General features: G+C 40.4%; 1 protein-coding gene across 2 annotated transcripts in view; it reads left to right on the plus strand.

Moving 5' to 3' along the window:
* The window catches only part of GRM3 (glutamate metabotropic receptor 3), a 104,728-nt gene extending 85,479 nt beyond the window's left edge, over positions 1-19,249 (plus strand). For both annotated transcript variants that reach the window (XM_008921552.3, XM_018068116.2), the window contains exons 4-6: positions 6,399-7,465; positions 12,881-13,055; positions 18,703-19,249. In XM_008921552.3, the coding sequence (XP_008919800.1) occupies positions 6,399-7,465; positions 12,881-13,055; positions 18,703-18,776 (1,316 nt within the window). In that variant the 3' untranslated portion in view covers positions 18,777-19,249. The remainder of the gene's footprint in view (positions 1-6,398; positions 7,466-12,880; positions 13,056-18,702) is intronic.
* Positions 19,250-24,233: the final 4,984 nt, after the last annotated feature.

Consider the following 24,233-nt stretch of genomic DNA (forward strand, 5'->3'; position numbering starts at 1 on the left):
TTATTTTAAAGTTGCACTGGTGCAACCTTTGCAAAACAACTCCAAGAAATATTCTTAATATCAGGGGAGATGTTTTGTATTTTTAAGGAGAAATGTAATGACTGCAGAATTCTTACCTGCTTTTTACCCACCATGTTTCAAAATCCAAATGCTATAAGAAGGAAGAAACTCTTTTTTTAATTCCTTAAAATTCCTTTAAAAAAAAAAAAAAGGCAATTTCATAATTTCCTTGGTGAAAGTTTGTAACTTAGCACCTCGTTAATTCTTCCCAAGTTCTAAAGACCACACATATGCTTAAGGGCCACACAAGCAAGAGGACAACATATACCTGAAAATGTAAAACATGATGCTTGAGGCAAGCATTTCACAGGAAAGGTAGCTGGGGAGTTCTGTGCTCAGCCAGGCTGAGGATAGTGACAAGCTGAACGAATTCTTCCAATCTTTCAGACCCTTCTTGGCTTGTTTTGCCAATGTTCCCAGGCATGCTCTGCAACAGCCTCCACAGCAGCCTGTGTGGACAGCTTGCAAGAGACACCCGTTCACAGGTGCACTGCAGAGAGCTTGCACAAGCTCTTATCACTTGGTGCTCCAGCTGTGAGTCTTTCTGTTCCAGATATTGGTGATATTCATCTCACCTGACTGCAGATACATATACTGTGAGTGTATTTTAGCTAGTCACAATCATTATGGTCAGCAGAAAAAAGAGCAGGTACAGTTTAGCTGGGCTATCCTAGATACCTCTTCAAGGTGAACCCTAGAAGTACCCATTCTCTTTTGTAGGATGGAAGCTTGGAATAACTAAATTACCTACAGGTGTCTGTGATATGTGATAGATCTTTGCAACTAGGCCTGGAGAAACATTTCTGTTTCTGACCACTGCAAATGCTGGCGGGGGGTTGTCTATGACAGGTGTTAAAATTCCCTACAGCAAGCATCTAACCTAAGAGAGAAACCACAGACCTGAATGGAAAATCTGCAGGCATAGATAGGAAAACTACATTTGTAGAAGACTAATCAGTCTCATTTCCTTCTTGAATGAGAAGAAGCAATGCTGCATGTGACCCAAACACATCCAGAAATGGTGGTGCAGAGGTTAAAAGTGACTACTTGTCTCTGTGGAAACTGATATTTTAAGCCCATTCATTACTCATTAATTGTGGAGAGGTACAAAGCAGTGACACTTCACTCTGATCTTTCCCTGTACTAACTTTTAAATTGCCAAATTTCAACGTGCCTTCTGTCAATCAGGTATGAAACCAGCTGCATTATACTGAGATAGAAACAGGAGTGGGTGCATCAGGTCAGTGTTCAGCCAAGCAGAAATAAGTCACTTTGATCTCAACAAGCCATATCTAGCTAAAAAGAAAAGAGAATGAAAGGATATGTGCATTCTCAGGGTCTTTTCTGATACTTTTCAAGAAAAGGCATCATACGTGCATATGAGCCTGTTGGACAAACGCACCATATCCTGCAATATTATTACAAAGGTTCTTCCTTACAGTGTTTTAAAAAGGCATTACCCAGGATATGTAACAGGAAGGAGTAGGGGGGATGAAAAAATAACTATATTTTTCTGTTACATAAACAAATGTCTTGTTTTTCAGTCTTAAATCAGAAGTTCAGAGTTTTTGCAGCACCATCTAGTGAGATTAAGGAGGTTTTACTCAACTTTTCAGAAACTCCAGCCTGTTCCCTCTTCACATTTACATTTCCATTTAATCTTGATCCCCTTATAGTCTATTGGGCTGAAAGTCTTTGGGGCTAACAAGATGTGGAAGAAGGTACCTGTGGTGCTCAAAATAGTTCTTTTTACATCTCCTTCTGAACCCCATGAAATCTCATAGATTTGCAAACTGCTAAGCTGAAAAACTGCAGTGCTTTCAACAAGCCTTGCTATTAATGAATTGTCTCCTAGGTAGTGATCTGTACCTTGTTTTGAAAGAATACACTCAGCAAACAATGAACAGATGTGTGTTTTACGGAAATGAATGTTCTCAGATGTAGGCTTATCTGTCATCATCCCTACCAGGAAGTGTTACTGATGATATTTTCTATAAGACAACATCTGTACATTCAGCTCTGTGACAGATGCATGCAAGACTCTATGCAAAATATCCTTTCTAGCCCAAAGATGCTGACAAACAAAATCTAATCTGATTCCAAGCCAGTTAAAATGACATTCATCTTTTCCTAGGCTGCTTGGCGTCTTAAAAGTTTCCCAGTGCCTAATTAAGTTTTAAACAGCTTTGTTTTCCTCATCTACTCATTCCTGGTTAAAAAATCCTGGAGTATTTTTCACTCAACTGAGGCAATGTGCAGATTTAGAAGCATTTTAAAAATACTTCTGATACCACCTCTTCAGATAATGGTTTTGATCTTGAAAAAAAATAAGCCCCCCCCTTCAGAACTAACTTTCTGAAATTTTTCTTGTCACCAAGAGCTGTACATCACTCACACCAAAAATAATAAAAATTTCTAAATGAAAGCAACTTCTCTGCTTCCAACAGCACATAAGCACATATTCACAAATTACTCGACTTCTGGAAAAATTGATGCCACTGTAGGAAGATGGAAACAAGTTATATAATTCACTAAATAAAAGCTATGGTGTTATTTTTGTTCTTATCCATATCTGCTATGGAGACAACCATAAATCTGTAGTGATTTCTCTCTTATCTGAAGCTGAAGGAGTTTGTCCTCCACTTGCACACTGGCATCCTCTCCTCCAGTAGGATATCTCCAGTGAGCTGACAGAGGTGGCTGCCTGCACCAGTGCTCCATAGGTTTCTGTCTTCTGCACTTCTGCACTCATAAACATCACTACTGTGACATCTTCATTGCTGAACTGCTGCAAGCTGGAGCACAAAGCATCATTGGTTTGTCTTTAAGTCACTTTTAATTATCCTTTCTTTTCCTTGATAACTTATTTTCCAAAATTTTTCATGGATAACTGCTTTACATAGGGATAATTCATTTCATGAAGTGCAAGGCAAGAGCAAGATTCAAAGACTGCTCAAAGGAGACAAAGTTTGTATTGTCACTCAGATAGCTTCTAAGCTAACAGGTGAATAGATCCAGAGACTCCTGTCTCTCTCAAGGGATGAATCTAAAGCAGCTTAGCTAAAACTCTGAAAAAGACCAGCCAGAAATACCTGCTATAAAGATTGTAGGTTTCCTCTCAGAACTGGAATGTAACAGGAGAAAATTTCTAGACTGACTTATGACATAGACTGACATCATCTCTGGGAAAAGCAATTTGCAAAAATTATCATTTTTTACACTAAAAATAAAGTCCTGCTTTTTTGTGATATTCCATTCTTGCCTATAAGCGTCTTACTTTTATGGTGAATATTACATCATATTTTATGAAAACATTACTTTTTGAAAGTGATCCTACAGCATCTAGAATATGTTGATAAATGATACATTAAAATGCCTTAGTAATTTTGTATGTAATCAGTGGATATATTAATTGCTGCCACCCAGTCGGCTCATTTGTAGGCTTTGGCTTACCATACTATAATTAAATACATCACTGTTTGGTTTAATGATTTCATCCTTCCCATCTGAAAGAGGGTGATTTGTTTTCCTCTATCAGCAGCCACTAAAAATGAATGTTTCAAGCTACGAGCTTTGGTCAACTTAAAACATATTGTCCTACAAAAGTCTTTTGTTTATACTTGTACCATGAGAACAGCCCCGTGAAAGGCAACTATACATGAGCTTCAGACTAATTATATGTGAGATTACCTGCTCTGCCTTCTGTACCTACCTGCAAAGTCTAAGGAAAATACTTTGCTCTGTTTAAATGATAAATATTCTATCAGAACTAAGAAGTTGTTAAACATATTACACAGAGGGAATTCTTTCATGAAAAGTGCTGGTATTTCAGACCGTAAGGTAACTTACACTGGGGTATTTGTGCCCTTCAAGTTATGATGCCAAACAACCAGTTTGCAGTTTGTCTTGCTTACCTGCAGCTCCACTGCTGCCAGTAGCAGTCACAGGCTCTCAGCCCACCTCAGGAGCTGGCCTGGATAACACCAAAGTGAATAAATTAGCTCTTAAAGCTGGGCTGCTGTGTTAACAGCTTCTACAATCTATATGAGTGTCATGAATAATGAAATAAGACACTGGCAATGACAACACATTATTGAAGAGCTGTTAAGTGCTGCATTATGATTTCGTTTTAATGCTGCTCCTGGATGAGAGAGCTTGCATGCCTGTGTGTGAGGAGGAGGAGGAAGAGAAGGGAAGCTGCTTAATATTCTTCTTGTTGACCTATATTTTGAATTTAGCTAGCTGTTTAATTTAGAGCATGTAATTTCCAGGAGGGCTGGCCATTTGGAAGAGTATTATGCTGCTTTTAAATTTTGTGCACTCAGAAGTCTTGTTGGACTGCAGAGTGGTAGAACAGTGTAGAAAAAGATAAAATAGACCTCTTACAAATTCCTGGACTACCCAGTCCTAATCTGTACCATACAAGAAAGACATGGAGCTCCTGGGGCAAGTCCAGTAGAGGACTACAAAGATGATAAGAGGACTGCATCATCTGTCTTATATAGAAAGGCTGAGAGAGCTGGGCCTATTCAGCCTTTAGAAGACACAACTGAGAGGGGACCTCATCAATTTATATCAGTATCTGAAGGGAGCCAGGCACTTCTCAGTGGTACCAAGCAATGAAATGAAAGGCATTTGGCAGAAACTGGAACACCTGAACATGAGAAAGAACTTCTTTTATGTGCAGGTGACCGTGCACCAAAACAGGTTGCCCAGAGAGACTGTGATGTCTCCCTCACTGGAGATATTCAAGAACTGTCTGTACTCAATCCAATGCCATGTGCTCTAGGATGACCCTGCTTGAGCAGGGGGGGTGGACCAGATGACCCCACCAGTGGTCCCTTCCTTCCTAAATCATTCTGTAATTCTATGATTCTGTAATCCTGCAAACCAAGGCTGTCCACCGCTGGAGCTGACGCAGGTGACATGGTAAGGTGCAGGAGTGAGCAGGGATAAGAACAAGCAGTCTTGACTCAAACCCAGAAGAGAGTATAGGTGGGTTAAATCCTATTCCAGCCTTGCTCTACAATGAGCAGAAAGTTGGGAAAGAAATGCACTCCAAGTGCAGCACCTGAGGAGATGCAGGTTACATTTCAACACTCCAACATCTGGGGATTCTGTGCCAAAATCCAGTGTCCCTTTTACTGACCTTAGCCAGTGTATTGCAAAATAAGGTAACACTACAGTAATAAAGGTGAAAGAATTTGGCCTCAGTGCTTTAAAGAAACTAAATGAATCTACCACAAGAAATCCAAGGTATCTGGAAATTTAAGTGGAGGAAGATATTACACCCTTATACGATATTTTCATGCTCAAGCACAGCATGGGCACAGAGGCAGGGAAAGAGATTTATTCCAGCAATGACAGTGGAACTACTTCTGTAACCAAAAACACTGGAGACTAAAATCACCTTTATTGCTCATCAGTGGCAAAAAAACCCTTTCACTTCCTGCCTATAAAGCCTTTCACCTTTGATGCTGCAGCAAATGGCCAATAAATCACATGGTAAATGCAATTTCCTCCTACATTTTTAATATTTCTTCATTCCCTGCATAAGCCTCAGCTGGAGGAAAAACAAAACTCTCCAGAGTTTACCAGTTGGAAGTGTTACAATATTGATTTCACAAAAGGTCACAGATACAGTTTGTGGTTTTTTCATCTATTCCCCAAACAAGATGCAGGACCAAAGCAGCATGTGCTGGGAACCTCAGACCAGAAAAGAAATATCAGAAACTGGTAAAATTGAAACAAAATAGAAGGGATGCAAAACTTCCTACTACACAGGGAGAAGTGAAAAGACATAGTAAGAAATTGTTCAGGAGTTCATAGTTACTTCTCCATCATCCTCAAAATGAATCCTCTATTCAATCCTCTGTATTCCAGACTGTTGGTCTCAAAACAGCATTTATTGATTTGACCATTTAAATTTTCTTATATCAGGGCAGCCAAGTTTCACCAAATAATATTGAGTTTCAGTTAGAAGCAGACTTCTTTCATTCAAGAGAAAATGTGAAAGGTAACAATGGTTGCATACTGGGGGAAATAACTGGAGAATTGATTTCTCCGGGACAAAAAACAGTAAGGATATTGGTCATCTTACATTTAAAAATATATCTCATACAGTAGAGTGAAATAGAGTTGTACTATCTGAGCTCTTTTCTTCCTCCAAGTTCAAAACTGAGGCAAATACAGACCTCTTGACTTACCTGTTGTCAACTGGGTTCTTTGAGCTGTCAGGTGCCTGTGCTTGCCAAAGGGTTGAAAAAAAGTCAGATGCAGCTTTGATAATAACATTCTCTGACAATTTTTTTTTTGTTTTGTTTTTTTTTCCCCCACAGCTCCCTTTAACCCTCCCAATGATCCGGACAGTATGGTCAAATTTGACGCCTATGGAGATGGGATAGGACGATACAATGTGTTCAATTTCCAGTACACTGGAGACAAATACTCCTACGTGAAGGTTGGTCAGTGGGCAGAAACTCTGTCACTCGAGGTAGACTCTATCCAGTGGTCCAGGAGCTCTGTCCCTGTCTCCCAGTGCAGCGACCCCTGCGCTCCTAATGAGATGAAGAATATGCAACCAGGAGATGTCTGCTGTTGGATTTGCATTCCCTGTGAAACCTATGAGTACCTGGCTGACGAATTCACTTGTGCAGACTGCGGGCCCGGAAAATGGCCCACAGCTGACCTGACTGGCTGTTACGACCTACCAGAAGACTACATCAAGTGGGAAGATGCTTGGGCAATAGGTCCTGTTACCATTGCATGCCTAGGCTTTATTTGTACTTTCATGGTTATTGGGGTGTTCATCAAGCACAACAACACTCCCCTGGTCAAAGCCTCTGGCCGTGAACTGTGCTACATTTTGCTCTTTGGGGTCTTCCTGTCTTACAGCATGACTTTCTTCTTCATAGCCAAGCCTTCTCCAGCCATCTGCACCCTCCGTCGTTTGGGGTTGGGAAGTTCCTTTGCCGTCTGCTACTCTGCCCTTCTGACAAAAACGAACTGCATAGCCAGAATATTCGATGGTGTAAAGAATGGGGCTCAAAGGCCCAAATTCATCAGCCCCAGTTCTCAGGTCTTCATCTGCCTGAGTCTCATTTTGGTCCAGGTTGTGGTGGTGTCCGTGTGGCTCATCTTGGAGGCCCCAGGCACCAGGCGGTACACTGTTCCCGAGAAGAGAGAGACTGTCATACTGAAATGCAATGTCAAGGATTCCAGTATGTTAATCTCGTTAACATATGATGTAATCCTCGTAGTCTTATGCACTGTATATGCCTTCAAAACAAGGAAATGTCCAGAGAACTTCAACGAAGCCAAGTTTATCGGTTTCACAATGTACACAACGTGCATCATTTGGCTGGCCTTTCTCCCTATATTTTATGTGACATCCAGTGATTACAGAGTAAGTCTTTGGATATATGTTTCCATAAATCGTATGCATCACTTTAGAGGATCAGCATTCACTAAAAGACTCTTTCAGTTCTTTTGTCCCCTGGATCCCTTGCAAAAAAGTTCTCTTTCAATGTTAGCAGATTTTGGCTTGCTTCTGAGAAAGATGGTCTCATTTCAAAAAGAGCATGTACAGTTAGAGCTGGAAAGGATTAGTACTATCAGTCTGATCGTGACAGAGGCATAGAGTATGGATTAAGTATTCATATAGGTTCATGAGTATCTGACATCATAGTCCTAACAGAAAAACCTAGTAGATCATGAGCTGGAATGAGTCATAATGAGTTATTTGGCAGAAATGGGCCTTAAAATAAAATCTGAGCTAGATAGTCTCCTTCTGCAAAAGAATCTGCTATTGAAACATGGTATTTTCTTCCAAGTAAAAAATATAAGGATAGAATTTCAAAATTTCCTATTAAAGAGGGTCTGTAAAAAAAAAAATCCAACAAATGTTATTCTTAAAGATAAAACTTTTTATTCTTTCTACACTTTGTAAAACACATACCTCACTGAGCATAAAATATTGGTCAGCCTACACCAACAAATTCTAAAAACATTAAACTGTTTAAATTGTCACATGGTGTTGCAAAACTTCAAGTTCAATAAAATCGTATTTTTGAACAGAAGGAAATTGTCTGAGAAAAAAATTCAGATCTGCTACACTGGAAATCTCACAGTTATTATGATGTGAGAAATGAGTGCAGGAGTTGGCTCTTACAGCAGTTTAAAGGGAATTAGTTCAACATTCTGCCCAGAAGAAAGGTAGATTAGCTTAGGTGGGTATTACTGCTATTAGTGTGTACATGAAATACCATATAAAACTGTGGAGCTAATAATGTCAGTTAACTTAATTTTGGTGTGACCACCCTGGAACAATATATTTAATACTACTTTTCTCAGCTTGGGAAAGGTACTGAAATCCACGAGAAAACACGGATAGATAAGAAATGACGCAGTAGGACACGCAGAGTGACAGTAAAAGAGCTAAATATATTTAGTCTAGACAAGAGTAAACCCAGGGAGACGTGATCACGACTATAAATAATTTCAAGGCAACAAAAAGAGAGGAAGGGATTATTCAGTCTCAGGAGAAGTTAGAATAGTGAGTAATGGATTGAAACTGATGAAGGAAAAGTTTAAGAAAGGCACTAGGGAACAGCTCTGGACACCCAAAGCAATCAGGAAGACAGACACAGAAGAAGGGAAATATCAGTGCAGACAGTCACGTGAGTGGACAGCACAGACAGTAATGGCCAAGAAGAGCATGACTTGATTGTTCAAGCAGAATTTTACAGCCTTATGTCCTGAGTGGAGTTTTCAAAACCACTTGTAGGCATTTAATTTAAATTCAAGATTCCAAATAAGCCAACTCGAGTCCTACAAAATCAGCAGAAAAGGTTTTTAACACCTTTTCGATACTTTCATGACAAGCCTGCACTTCTGGGGTTCCTTTGAAAAATCCGTATTTATTTTCCATGCAGTGTCACATACTGACTCTGAATCAACTTGTGCCATCCTAGTGTAGCCCAGTTCTGGTAGCATCCCCAATAAACAACCTTAGAAACATAATAGCAGCAATAAAATAATTAATGCTGGATGGCTTGAGATTTCATCATTAAGCACAAACATCAGTTAGGACTCATCCTTCTGAAAAAAAAGGGAGAGTTCCTAGGAATTTATCCAGAGATTTGTTGTTGAACTCACCACAGTATTTAAAGAACAAAAAAAAAGTAGTTCAACATAGGATACATTCATACCATTACTGAAGCAGAAATGTCCCTCTATGAACCCTATATGACAGGTACTAGATAGCACGTTAGCTATGTTGGGATTGCAGCAAATACACCTGCTATTTGCATTCAGATTGTTAATGAAGGTTTTTAAGCTGCATTGGTTCTAATATCAATCCCTAGGACAACTACTGACCCACCTCTGTGGGTGTCAAAAAGCACCAGTGGACAGCTCTGAATTCTACATCTCCCACAACGAATCAAAAACCACAGAAGACAAAAACATTTATTTTAGGTTGAATATGCCCTATCTGCTTAATCTGCTCCTAAATGAATAATGGACTTTGAGACACTGATCTCAATCCTTTGAGCCCAGCAGTTCAACCAGTTTTCATTCCCCCTCACTGTCCACTGATCTAGTCTGTACTTCATCAGATTGTCACAAAGATGTCATAGGAGACTGTTAAAAACCTTACTAAAGACAAAGTATATCCACTTTCGCTCACTATCCACCAAGCTGGTCATTTCACTGCAGAATTCTGTCAGGGTGGTTAAACAATTTTCCCTGTGTAAATCCATACTGACTATTGGCAGCCATTGCTCATCCATGCAAACATCCCAAAACATTTACTTGATTTCCTGCCCATTGGGATGGGCCACTAGCCATTGTTAAGCTTGGATGAAGTGACTCTTGAAAAACAACCAGGTTTACTTGACCCCTCTACTCTCCAGGGCTGTATCTCATGATATTGTTCCAAGAAGTTGCCTGAACAATTCATACTTCTCTGGACTTTTTGTCTGGCTTTCTTCTCTTGGAATTCTGAATTCCACCGTTTCCTGGTTGCAGAAGCCAGAGCTTTCTCTGCCTCTCTACATTGCTTCTTCCCTTCTGTGTTGTCCCTCCAGTCAGTATTAGAGTGAGAACTGCCCCAAGAAAATCAGAGTCTGCAAACACAAGATTTCTTCCGGTTATCTTAATAATGCTTCTTCTACTTCTTCCTGATTATGTGGTCTATAGTAGACACACACCACAGTGTTGTTCACTTTGGTCTGTCTGCTAATCCTGATCCATAATCTATCAGCTGGCTCAAACCCCACTGATAGGCAGAGCTCCATTTGGTCCCACTGCTCTCTCACACACAGCACAGCTCCCCTCCTCACCCTGCTACCAGGGTACTGACCCACACTCTAACTGCAGATCTGCCAGTAAAGCAGGAGCCATCTGCCTGCTGCCACTGGTCACAGACTTTCAGCCTTCACCATGAAGCTGTGTCAGGAGAGGTTTAGGCTGGATATTAGAAGAAGGATCTTCACCCAGAAGGTGGTTGGGCACTGTAACAAGCTCCCCAGGGAAGTCATCCCAGGACCAAGCCTGACAGAATTTAAGAAACACTTGGACAATTGTCTCAGGCAAAGGCTGTGTTTCATAGAATAGAATCATAGAATGACTTGAGTTGGAAGGAACCTTAGAGATCATCTAGCTTCAGCCCCCTTCCAAAGGCAAGGACTTCTTCCTGTTATTTGAAGTCACATCCAGCCTGGTCTTGAACACTTCCAGGAATGGGGAGTCCCCAGCCCCTCTGGGTGACCTGTTCTGGTGTCTTACCACCACCATAGTACAGAATTTCTTCCTAAAGTCTAACCTATATCTACCCTTCAGCTTAAGGCCATTCCTCCTTGTACAATCACTACATTCTCTTGTGAAAAGTCCCTCTCCAGCTCTCCTGTGGGCCCCTTTTAGGTACTGGAAGGTGCTTTAAGGTCTCCCTGGAGCCTTCTCTTCTCCACGCTGAAGCACTCCAACTCTTTCAGCCTGTGTTCATAGGAGAGCTTATCCAGCTCTCTGATCAGCCAAGTGGCCCTCCTCTGGACTTGTTCCAACAGGTCCATGTCTTTTTTTTTGTTGGAGGTCCCAGACCTGGATGCAGCACTCTCCAATTTAGAGAGAAGAATGTTGAGGGGGACTGTGTCAAAGGCATAACAGAAGGTCAGATAAATGACATGTGTAGCCCTCCCTTTGTCCACTGATGCAGTCACGATATCACAGAAGGCCACTGAGTTGGTCAGGCAGGACTCACCCTTGGTGAAGCTGTGCTGGCTGTCCTGCTCAGCTCCCTGTTCTCCACGTGCCTCAGCATAACACATGGTCTAGCAGGATTTCCTCCACCCCACCAGCACACCAGTCCAGTCTGTGAGGCCAGGTTAAACACTGAACCACTGGCGTGACCTGGATTAAAAGGAACCCTGTGGGAGGGAGCTATTTTTAACCCAAATCATTTAATTGATTGAGTGTGTAATTATGCCAGCACAGCTGAGCTGCTCCAGGAGGCACAAACCCTAGGAAAGCAGGGTGGGGAGGAGAGCTTTGACAGTGAAGAGAACTTACCTTGAAACTAATGAAAATAAAGGTAGCTTCATTTATTCTCATTTTATAAGAAAACTCCCCTTGTCTTATCTGTACAGTGCCCAGTTCAACACCCACCTGACAGCATAGCTCCATGGACAAAATGCAGAGAAGTGAAGGAGAAAATACAACTAAGGTGTTCCTTTCTCACTCAGCCTCTGTAGAATCTTCCATGTTCACTCACCCATGAAAGCTGAGTACCTTTTCACAGTGCTTGCCAAATCCACGTTGTGTAAAGAGTGATTATTAAATGATCACATTAATTATACTCATTGATGACAAAACACCAATCGTGCTCAGTATATATATAAAGGAACAAAGTCCATTCCCTACTCTATTTTTTAATTTGCACCAATTATTTCTGACAAGGAGATATGAGAAGCATTCCCATGGATGAAGACTAATCCCCAAGAACTACAAGAGTGTAACTAAAGAAAAATGAGCCATGGATGTATAATCATTCAAATTAAGCAGTAGAGTTTAAAGCAGTTTAATTCAACATCTTAATTAAGGAATCTGCTTGGAAGAAAAGAATATAAACAGAAAATGAGGCAGTAAACTGTCACCTAGTCATACTATTGAATAAAAAGGATAAATGATAGCATCATCAAAGCTATGCTAACAAATACCCTAAAGCAACTACTCTAAAATCCTACAACCTTACAAACAATTCATTTCTTAGCCCAAAAACTGATGTCTCAGAGTTAGGACACCTCTCAGGCCCAGTCTGACAACAGCCACTAGCTGTGTGTGTATTATGTTTACTCCAAATTACACCTAGATTTCTACAAGTGATTTCTCAAATTCTCTGCTTAGGACTGAGGCTGGAGACTCAAGTGGTTTTCAGATAGGTGCTTTGCATGAGACACCTAATATAAACCCACGTGACATATAGTATGTGTGAGCTGGTTCTCACTGCAGCCAGCATTGTTCAGATATTGCATCAAAGGCATTACAGAAGGATTCCCTCATCAAGTTAGAAATCAAGGGTATGAGAGAAAGAGTGCAGAAATATCCATTCTGTACTAAACAGAGGGAGAACATAGTCAATCTCCCCTTGATATGCAGAGGCACAGCACCACACGCCTCACTCATACAATCCTAGGATTGTGGAAGAAAAGGATGCAAACCCCCAGGATCATGGTTCTTGCTGTCATATGATAATGTCTCTAGTACTCTGCATTTCAGAGCTTTCCATACTGAAACACAGTGCTTTGTGCCCACTCTGTCCTAGGTGCAAACCACCACCATGTGCATCTCGGTGAGTCTGAGCGGCTTCGTTGTGCTGGGCTGCTTGTTTGCACCCAAGGTGCACATCATCCTTTTCCAGCCCCAGAAGAACGTGGTCACTCACAGACTCCATCTCAACAGGTTCAGTGTCAGTGGGACCGGGACAACTTACTCCCAGTGTAAGTAACAAAACTGTCATTTTCTATAAGAATGTGGGGTTGTGGTGAGTTTGGGTAAAGGCAAAACGAGTCTTTTACCAGCAACAGAAAGATCTTTATAGGCTGAACTTTGTACCCTGTGAAAGGATCGCTTTCTATGTGTTTGGAGAGAAAAATTCATCCCGCTCCCATGGGAGTCAGCTCAGAGCCTGCTCTGAAGCTCACTGAAGTCAACAGAAAGTTTTTGGAGGGCTCTGACTCCAGCCTGTTGCACAAAGCAAATAGACCCTGTGGTTCACTGTCACCCTGGCAGCTGTGACAGGAACAGATTGCCTTGGAGTATTCCTGTCAAAGTGACATGCTGACAGGACCTGGGCCACAACGCAGCATGGTCTCAATGGCTCATCACCTGCATTATAAGGAAAGGCACCAAGTCTGCAGCAGACACATCCAAAGGATGCCATAAATGGCATCTGTATGCGGAGCATGATCAGTACCCTTTGTTAGTGCCACAGCCAGGGGAAGCAATCAGTGTTCTTTTGCAAGGACAGCTCATCTGCTCTGCTTCCCTCCTTTCCTTCATCTTTACTCTCTTCATTGCAGGCAGAGTCACAGCAGTGATTTTGTTTTGAGGCTGTTGCTCCTTATCTGGGTGAGCTGCTCAGAGATTTTTTTGGATTTAAAAAAAAAAATAGGTCATCTGTATATTTGTTTGGGTTTTTGGTTTTTTATGTTTTGGTTTTCTTTTTTAATCCAGCTTAATTAGCTTAACTAGTCAAAAATGGGAGCACATAGCACCTTGTTCACAGAACTCTGTGGACAGCATGTCTACCCTGGAATTCTAATTGAAATCACACTGCAACTATAAAGAGGAAGGAAATAAGAAAGGGAGGAAAGGGGGGACACAGAACAAGGCTTGCTAGGAAGTTCACACCAACCCAGACTGAGGTTTTTGAGTGTCACCTAAATTTCAAAATTGGCTCAAAACCTTTGGCACTTCAGATTTCAGACAGAACATGGAAGTGACTTGGAATCCTGCTGTGTATCACCATGGCAGGGATTAGGAGGTAAAGGGATCCCAACCATCTCTGGCCCTCCCATCCCAAACCACACTGAGAGTGAATGCTCAGGGTCCCTTAACAAAAGGGCAGCCATGTGGCTCTACATATTCTCCATCTCATCAGAGTGAGAGCTGCATCCAGCCCTGACACTTGAGGGCAAATTTAACAGCAAATTTGCTGTTTTGGAAAATTTAATGAGATGGCCTTATGTGCCCAAAGTACTGAACACTCCCAAAGGACCAATGAATTCCCAAAATCCTTAGAAGTTTGGTCCCACGAGATTCTTTTCATCCCTTGTGAGTTTTGTGTAAGTGCTCTTACCAAGTTTCTTAATACTGTCATGCTATGGAATAAGCTTAGTCAGAAACCATTTTGATTCATAAATACTTTGTACTGGATTCTGGATTGGATTTTGGAATTTGATATTTCTGTTTTAACAACTGGATAACACGTGTGTGTATGCAAGCATGCATGCAACTGAGAGACATCCTCAGTGCACATTTTGCATTAAAGCCTGCATTTTCAGGTTTGTGAATAGCTTTAAAACATTGAGAAAAGCATAAAAATCCAGACTTAGAATCTCTTATTGCTTCATTGTTTAGAAAGGTGGCTCCAGTCATGTGCTTTCACTCACTACACTTAATTGAATATGGGATGTCTTGTTGAACTTTTTGAACCATAGAAAGACGCAGAATTAGAGATAAAAGGTACATCACATAAAATGGAAAAAGCCCTGTAGTTTCCACCTAGTAGAATTATTTGGGAAAATAATACTGAGAATTTAGTCTCTATCAAAATACCAATATTTTCAAGATGAAAAATTTTCCCTTACTTCCTTCCATTTATTTGTAGATTATTTTAAATAAATTTCTCTTATTTTTCCTAACTGTTTAGTCATTTGTAGAACTCCAAAAAAGTTGCCATCCAAATTGATTCTATTCTATGTCTAAAATATTCCTGTCATTGGTCCTGGGGCTGTCAGCTTGTTTTTATTTTGGTCTTGATGGTATTTTCATCATTCAGAAACTTCTTAACATCAGACTGATAATAATTAGCTCCAGGGCATTCTAGTAACTTTAAAAAGCCAGCTCTCATTCATTATCAGAGTTCTAGAGGTCAGGAGTACCCAAGTTGTTTGAATGGACAATGTTTTTCCTGTTTCCATGGATTCCCATGTTCATTGCATCTCAGGGTTGCCACCACCTCTTCACTCCATTGATAATTAATTCCATGAGCATAGTGAGTCATGGACAGCAAGTGACACACAAACAGTTCTTAACAGAGTTCCCTGAACCGTGAAAACTGGTCAAAGACTATGAGAAAAGGTAAGCGACACTCATGATGCTCTTGGGTAGTCTAAGTGTTAGCTCTAAATGTGTGCCACAAGGACATCCCTAAATTGAACAGTGGAGGGAGAGCCTGAGGAAATGGTCAGCTGTATAACCTGTGGTGTGATAGTGGTCATGAGAGTTAAACTGAGCACCTCATGCAGTCATTTGAACAAAGCTCTTCTTTGCTACACGTTCTGCAGAAAACAAGCAGAGGTGAATACTTGACTGCTCAGCAAGGAGACTTATTTTGATAGCTAAAGTCTGGACTAAAAAAAGAATATAGATTTAAGATGAATAGAGGCAGGGTATGTACCTAGGTATACGTGTTTTGAAATGTGTATATCTGTACACACTTACTTGTATCTGAAAATTCCCGTTTGGGAGGGTACTACATAAATTCTGCTTCCCCTGCAGTGTTTCCCCCATTGTGATCTTCCCCAGTTTTCTTAAGGCCTATTTTATTGATTTCAGCACTCATAAAACTTCCCAGGGAGCTCAGGAATGATTTTAAGTGCCTAGATGATTAAGGCTAGGCTTTTACACACAGAAGATATCATTCTTCCAAGTTATGTCCACGTGGAGAGCTACACACACACTTAAGCTGCTCCAGGTGTCCTCCAGATGGATCAGAAGGAGAACTGAAGCTACTGTTTATAGCCAGACTGGTTCATTTTTTCTCTCTGAATTTATTTTCTCAAGCCCTGCTCCAACCAACCCTGGTATATGGTTTTTATATATGATTAACTCATGGTTATCCAGTTATGAGCACGAGTAGAGGAGACAACACTCTCAGGCACATGGTGTTATTTTTGGAGTTGTCCTGTGCAGAGCCAACAACTGGACTCAATGATCCTTATGGGTCCCTTTTCAACTCAGGATATTCTATGATTCTATGATTTTAAGAGACACACTGACAGCACGTCAGGATCTGCCCATTCCTGGCTCTGTAGGAATGCTGCAAGGTGACCACAGCAGTGCTGGCTCTTGTGTTGTACCTCTGGTTCTTTTCCTTGGATGGTCTAAGCAAAATGAGAGACAGCCAGAAAAGAGGAGATCAAAAGCATGAACTGGAGCCAAATCACATCTTCTGGTGATGTCACACATTTGCCCTTGGTCTCAACACAAGGCAAAATGAAGGTGAAGTGTCTCTTGCATATCCTGCAATATTTCAGAAACCTCTTGGCTGCTTCTACAGGACACTCAGAACCCTGTAGGGCCAGCGATTAACACTGCTGAGGTCTGTAATGAAAAGCAAGATCTTTTGTACTGTCTCAGGAGAGACTTGGTTCACTTGGTGTGAACCCTTTACTCCACCCAGCAGAGTTAATAACTGCATCAAAGCACAAGAGGGGTATGGGCTGTGGAGAAAGCCTGGGAATTCAAAAGGCAAGGCCACTATTTTCATGTCTACCACCATATATTTCTGTCCAATCTTGATATCCTCCTGACCCAGTTACCATAGTATTTGAGCTATTCATGTTCATCAATGTGTTGGACTTTGAAAAAAACCAGAGGCTAAAAAAATACTGGATAAGTGACTGATGTTCATGGGAAAAAAAATGCTTTTGCCTGTAGCCATATTGCAGTTGGACAGGGATTTGAATCAGGTTTCCTGAACAGAACTGATTTTTCTGCTTTCTAACAAAAAGTAGAAGTAAAAGTAACAACAATAATAAAGAATTCAGCTCAATGTGCTGCCATGTTATACCCAGTGAAAAACGGAACACAAGACCTGATAGCTAATTTTCACAAACCAGACACATGGATACTCTGTGGCCTTCTACCTACAATGCTTCCATGTCTGTGACTCAAAAACACATTCATGTTGTGAGAGATCAAACTCCATCACCTAATCCAGAAGAGGGGCTCATTCTTGGATCTCCTGTTTATCAGGAATATGTCCTGCCCTCTGAGTAGTAGGTTAGTCCAAGAGATGGCTTTAAATTTCTCTTTTTAAAGCAGTTCTGTTTTAAATGAAATATTTGTTCAGTCAATGAAAGAATTAGAAATAGTAGCCAATTTGAAGAAAGAATTATTTGTTCTAAAAATAATGCTGATCATCTTTAAAAAACCAGTTTGCAACTGAGAGCGTAGCCAGCACCAGATCTGAAAGATTGAGCATGCCCTTGTCAGCTGAATAAATTGCTTTTTACACTGGGTGATTGAGTTTGCGAAATCATTGCTTGCCTTGTGTTTTCTTTGATGAAGGCATCACATTTCTCTGGGTCATTGTTACCATTAACCTAATGTATCTTTCAAAAAACAGCTTTGTGGTACTGTGAGCAAAGATGTCACAGAGCATCTGAAAACACATTCCTGATGCCAAGTGAATAATTTTAACAAAGATGGACAAACCAGCTTGCTTTTAAATTAAAATCCACAAGACTTTAGCAGAATGGGGTAATATATTCTGCAGTCAAAATAAAAATACATTTAGAAGCAGATTCTGGTACTCAGATTCAATTGCCATCTAATATCACTGGAGCAATGAAAAGCTGATGTATAAAATGTTATACAATGCAAACAAGTTTATCAGAATCTGGCTCTCATCTCTGGATGCATATTGAATCCTGATCCAGAGCTCCTAGAAATGAAACGTATCACAGACAGACATTATTCTGGGATTAGGTGAGAAATAATCTCGCTTTTAAATTCAGTTATTCAAAAATTTCTTCTCTTCATCCAACATCTAATTAGAATTCTTATTTTTATTAATTAAAATGTAGATCAGCACAGAGTTCTAATATGCAGAGGTGGATTTAAAGTTACATATATTTTACTTACAGAAATGTCCACTCCAATTATCTGAAAGTTCAAAGGATCAGACTTTAGTGTTTCTTGCCAACAAAATACAATCCAAAGACTCACATTTTAATTCTACTGAGATATCTTAGCACTACTCTAGCTGTACTAATTCACACTACCATGCAAAGTGCTATAAAGTGAGACTCACTGGTGCAGAATCATCAAAAAAAACCCCACATGTATTTTATTCCAACACTGCTTGTAGAAGCATAATCACCCTACGTGTTCCCAGTGGTCAGCAAAGTGAAATCAGGTTTCTCCAGAGGGTGCTTCAGCCTCAGGTCTGAATTGCCATGTAGAGGTGCAAGCAGCACCTCCATCAGCTCTGCTGCTGACCCAGGTGTGCAGAGTGACTTTTCATCAGGCTAAATTGGGTGAGATGGTCCAGGGCAACATAAATTCTAGTCCTGTGTGTTGTCATTTTTTGCTGTCCTGAAGTGAGTTGATTTTCCCCCTCTCTTTCTCTTTCAGCATCTGCCAGTATGTACGTACCCACCGTCTGCAACGGGAGGGAAGTTCTGGACTCCACCACTTCGTCTCTGTGATTGTGGCTCGTGGTTCAGTTCTTGAGTTTTTAGACTGTTAGGCAAAATTTTGCACATGTTGTGCACTCCAGAAAACACCAGAAAACAAAAGAAATCAAAGCAAAATTAGTACCTTTTTTTAGAAACAGTGTAATAAATTATTTTTGAGGATTGTACAGTATATAGTGACGTTCTGGAACTTTTTAGACTGATTTTAGCCCTTCTGTTGTTAACGGTCGTAAGGGACATGTAAATAACCATGGTTCACAATGTGCATAGTCCTGCAGTAAGGGAGTGATTTGTTGCAAGCACAGTTGCAATGTTAGGTGACTTCTTTCCTACGAATTTTTTTTGTAGCTCCTTGTGTAATTAACTTAGACTGCATTTCTATGTTGTATATTACAGTTACCTTATGTGTAACAGATTGGTTTTCTCAGCACAAAACAGCAGTATTAATGTAAAGGCACCAATAATAAAAAGATAAAAGTTTTTCAGCATGGTTTCATTTTTATTTCTTCCTCTTTCAAGGTCATTACATTCTTCTAGAGAGCAGGTTAGCTAAAAAGGATAAAAAGTCTGAGCGTGTGTACACAGATATTTTTGTGCCTGTGTTATGAAATCCATAGCACATAATATGTGCTTACAATTAATTCTTTGCCAGTGTCAAATAGAAATTCCTTCTCTTAAAAAAAATGCACATTATTAAAGCATCTCAAGTTCTCTTTTGGTTATTAAAATGTAGGGTAATTTTCAAAAGTAAAAATGTCTAATTGCATCTCAGTGAGATATTAGCAACAAGTTTTTGATCACTGGTTCTTTCATTTGGCACAACTTAATGCTGTCATGCACACAATAGATTAGTAGCACATAAAAACAAAGAGATTTTAGATTAGGTTGGAAGAAAATCTGTCAGAAAATTAGCTAAGACTGTTTTATATCTCCAGCCAAAACAAAGGTTGTTCACACAACACTGGTGTGAAAGGTAATTCGAGCACCTCAGAGGTAGAGCAAAAAACAGTCAAAAAAAGAGAAATCCAGGAGACATTTACACACATCTCTGGGGTGACCTTTGCGTTCAAACCAAATGCTTCAAGGCACACATACCACCTACTTAGACAATTGCAGAATACCTTAAAAGTCTGGCTTTTATAACTGCACTCTTAAAGCTGCCCTCACTCTATTGAAACAAACTGAAATTCTCCCTTCTGACGGGTCCAAAAAGTCATTAAGGAAACAAACACACCTTTGATTAATGTGTCTGAGCATATTTACCTAAGGGCTTGTTCCTGTTGATCTCATTCCAGCTGAGGTCAATAGCAAAATTCTCATTGACTTCAAAGGCAGCACCACCAAGGCTTGAAAGTCAGACACCATAGATACATACTATTGGATGTACATGTTCTCTGGAGCCCAATTCTCCTGCACTTGCAGAGGTTTTTACACATTTCTGTAAAGGTGCAAGTCCTTATGGGTGAACTTGCACTAGAGGTAGCTGCTATTTGGAGTGCAAAAGTTAAAGATGAAGGGTCTTAAAATTCCTATTCATAGATAGACACCTATATTTTCTGAATACCCACATGTCCACCAGCAAAGACCTTTTGATGTCAACACTTCTGTGACTGGCTACACAGACTGCCATTTAAGCCTCTGCATCATGAAGCTCTCCAGTATAGAAATCCCCGTGACTTTCCCCAAAATATAATCAGCCTGCATTATATACAGATCTTTGCATTCAACTCTTTTCTCTCCACAAGTTCTGACATGTCTGATGTTTCAGGTTTGTTTCCCACCTTGATGCAGGGCATGGGATCAAGTTTGGACAGGTTGGGAGTCTTGCTTTCCAAATTAAGACCCCTTAAAGCATCTCAGGGTGGGCAGCTACATTCATTTGACTTTTGTGTGCTCTTTTGTGGATTAAGAGGCTGTTCACAGTGTGGCAAAAGGTTAGAATATATGACCATAATGCTGATGTCCAATCTTTATGGAGCTCTTAAAAATGCCCAGGACAAATGAGAGTTCCTTCTCGATTTTTATGGAAAGCCACAATCAGGGTCAAATACACCTCATCTAACACTTATTGTTTACAATGACTAAGTAAATAGCTGCATCTGAGATTGTCAACCCTTTCTCCCTTTGTACTCATTGGAGGGAAGTAGGTATAATCCACCTGGCTTATCTCACTCTGCCACTTTAGGCAGGGATGAATCTCTCCAGATAAATGCTAGCACAGCTTGCTCAGATCACAGAGTTTGCACTGAAAATGAAGGCATTGTGTCAGATGATTCTAACCCCAGACTCTAAACTGACACCACTGAAGTTAATTTGTAGCAGGTGAGGATCGTACTGTGTTAGAGTTTTCATTCATTTTGATAGGACTATTGAGGAAACGACCCAAAGTCTGTGTCTGGACATGTTATAAATACTTAGTTGGCTTGAAAGCCACTTCCATGTGGGTTTTTCATGCAAAAAACCCCAACAACCAAAACATGCAGCTCTGGAGATCCAGCCCCACTGAATGCTCCTGACATTCTTGTACTTTGTTTGGTTTTGTCATGAAAGCTTTTCACTACTTCCCATTGGATGTCCAGGGATGCAGATTATCTGGTATTGCCTGATGATTCAAGTAACCCAGTTTCAAAAGACAGCACATCAGAAAAGGGAAGTGTCAAAGTCTGGCGGGGGCTTTCCACACCATACTGTCATGAAAACCTCTTGAGAAAGGGAATTTAAAATTTTTTTTCTTTGCCATTTTCTCACATAGTTATTTTAGTTTCTCTATTTAAAACAGTTTATAGTTTTTGTTCCCATTTGTGTAAAACTTGGGTTTAGAGTATGAGCCTCTTCTGAGCTCTTTATTGCTCCCATCACATGAAAAAATTTGAGCAATTCCTCACAGGGCAGAGGGTAGAGGGAAGCCCCAAGTACCTCAGCTGTGAGCCTTGAGAGTCATCACACTGCTCTGAGCCCTGCACACTCAGGGTGAAATGCTGAAAGCAGAGGCAATGCTGTGGATGAGAGCAAGCCTTAACCTTGCCTTACAGTGCCTTACTGGAGGCTGAAGAAAACTAGTTTTTTATTCAGAAGCCATAACTCCAAGTACCTCAGCTCTCCGATACAAATCACAGGCACAGAAAGGTTTGTGAAAAACTGAGCACTTTGTATATATTGGCAGAATAGAAAAGTAAAACTCAAAAAAATCATTGCAGGTCAGTCTGAAGTAAACAAGGTTTGTAGGGGTTTGTCTCTGTTCTTGGTTTTGGGTGTGTTGTTTTAGTGTGGGGTTTTGTGGGGTTTTTTTTTGGAGAGGTCTTTGTTTTCTAAGTCTTTAACGAAGTTTGAAAACAAAACCAAAGTGTACTCTAGAAAATCAAAACATTTTATTTTGTCTTCAAGTGATTGTTTTTCCTGAATTAATTTAACACAACTAGTTTCAGTTATAGCCAAAACAATTTCAAAATGAATTGTTTTTTCAAATTTAAACATCAAAACCTATTTTAAAAAAATCATGTTCCACCTGAACAGAACAAATCCCAAAAATCAGCAAAAAAATGTCCAAAATATACTGACTCCACCCAGAAATTTTGGCTCTGGTTAAAGAGGTTTACACTGCAATCCAAAATTAGAGTAAGGGAGACCAAAACAAACACTTAACTCATCACTAAATGCAGTCTGATGTCCATGATGCCATTGCTTGTTCATTAATGCTTGCAGTCTCCAAGACAAAAGGCAGAAGCTGCTTATCCAGAGCCACCTCAAAGCTTCTCAGCAACATAAACATAGACAAAAACTGAGCATTGTGACTGCAAGAAGAAAAAAGACCAGGGCCAGGTTGGGCTGGTTTTGCAATAGGAAGGGGATGGGGTAGCAAATACACATCACACAGCTTTGCTTTGGCTTTTAGATGCAGTTACAGGACCAGCCTCACAGTACATGAGACCTTAGGGAGTTCTTCCGGATCAGATCCCACTCTACAGATCCAGAGGAATAACCAAAAGACAGTGACAGTTTATGATCAACTGATCTTGTGTTTCCCTCCTTCCTGCTGCACGTATTCAGTGTGGGCACATCTAGCCAGGGATGTCACTGTACATTGTGGCACCACGATAAGCCTGACCTCCTTTTATTTCTGTTCCTGCCTCCTTACATGCTTTCCAAAGCAGCACAGTTCACTAGTTTTCCACAAGAAATAAAAACAAGGGTATTCAGTGAAAGAAGTACACAAGGGGAAAGACTAAGACAGAACACCACCAAAGATAAGCAGAACTTCACAAGAGTTCTCTTGAGGCTGTCATTGAGAAGAGAAAGCTCTGGAGACACCTCACTGCAGCCTTCCAGTACATAAAGGGGGTTCATAAAAAGGCAACATTTTACATGGGCAGGCAGTAATAGCACAAGGGGGAATTGTTTTAAAGTAAAATAGGACGTATTTAGATTAGATTTTAGGAAGAATACTTCAGTATGAGAGTAGTGAGGGACTGGGGTGGGTTTCCTGGAGAAGCTGTGGATGCCTCATCCCTGGAAGTGTTCAAGGCCAGGCTGGATGGGACTTTAAGCAATCTGGTCTCATAGAAGGTGTCCTAGCCCATGGCTGGAGGATTGGAACTAGAACACCTTAAGGGTCCCTTCCAACTCAAAACATCCTGTGATTCTGTGATCATTCCCTGTTACATTATCTAGAATTGCTATATTAAGTCATGTTTCATGATATGGACCAACAACCAGCAGCATTCCTTGCTAAGGAGAAAATGTCATCCCCATTGTGTGTCAGCACCAACTGTAGCTGCTTCTACTCTTACACTGAAGCATTTATGTTGGCCACTGCTGGACAAAAGTCAACAACCACTGGCTCCTAAATGGCAACACCTGCTGCTATCTGATTATAATTAAGTATCTTGATTTTATGCATAATACTGGCTCTGACAGGACAAAAACTGTAAACCTTCCCCTTAACTAACAAAGAATCCCTGAACCCATTTTTCAAGACCAAAGAGACAAATCCCTTCTTTGAACAAAGATGACAGATCATTGAAGCTATTCAGTTACTTCCCACTGTGGCTCTAAGACACTTAATTTCCCCCAAACCTTAATCAATCGTATTATATATTACAAATGTCAACCAACATAATCAGAGCCAGGCTAGAATCCATTATTTGCTCATTTCCCCCCATGCAAGCACTGCCAAATCTGAGACAATAACATTCTGCTAATTTGCCAATAACTTACACAGAGAAAGCACTAAAATGGGCTTAATCCTCAAAGAGATTCAGTTGTTTGACTCCAGATTTCAAAGAAAAGCATGCAAATGGAGCAATAAAATGCATTCCGTTTAATCAAGTGAACACTTAACAGACTGATTCACATTGTTTTATGGCATCAAATAACAATTTCTGATGTGATTCCATGTGGGAGAAGAGGGGGACGTTGTTGTAAGTATATTTGGGCAGAGTAATAGAAGAGGTCACAGACAACTGATTTCTT

The sequence above is a fragment of the Manacus vitellinus genome, unplaced genomic scaffold (genome assembly GCF_001715985.3).
Source record: "Manacus vitellinus isolate BGI_N305 unplaced genomic scaffold, ASM171598v3 scaffold_13_pilon, whole genome shotgun sequence".
In the NCBI taxonomy this organism is placed as follows: Eukaryota; Metazoa; Chordata; class Aves; order Passeriformes; family Pipridae; genus Manacus; species Manacus vitellinus.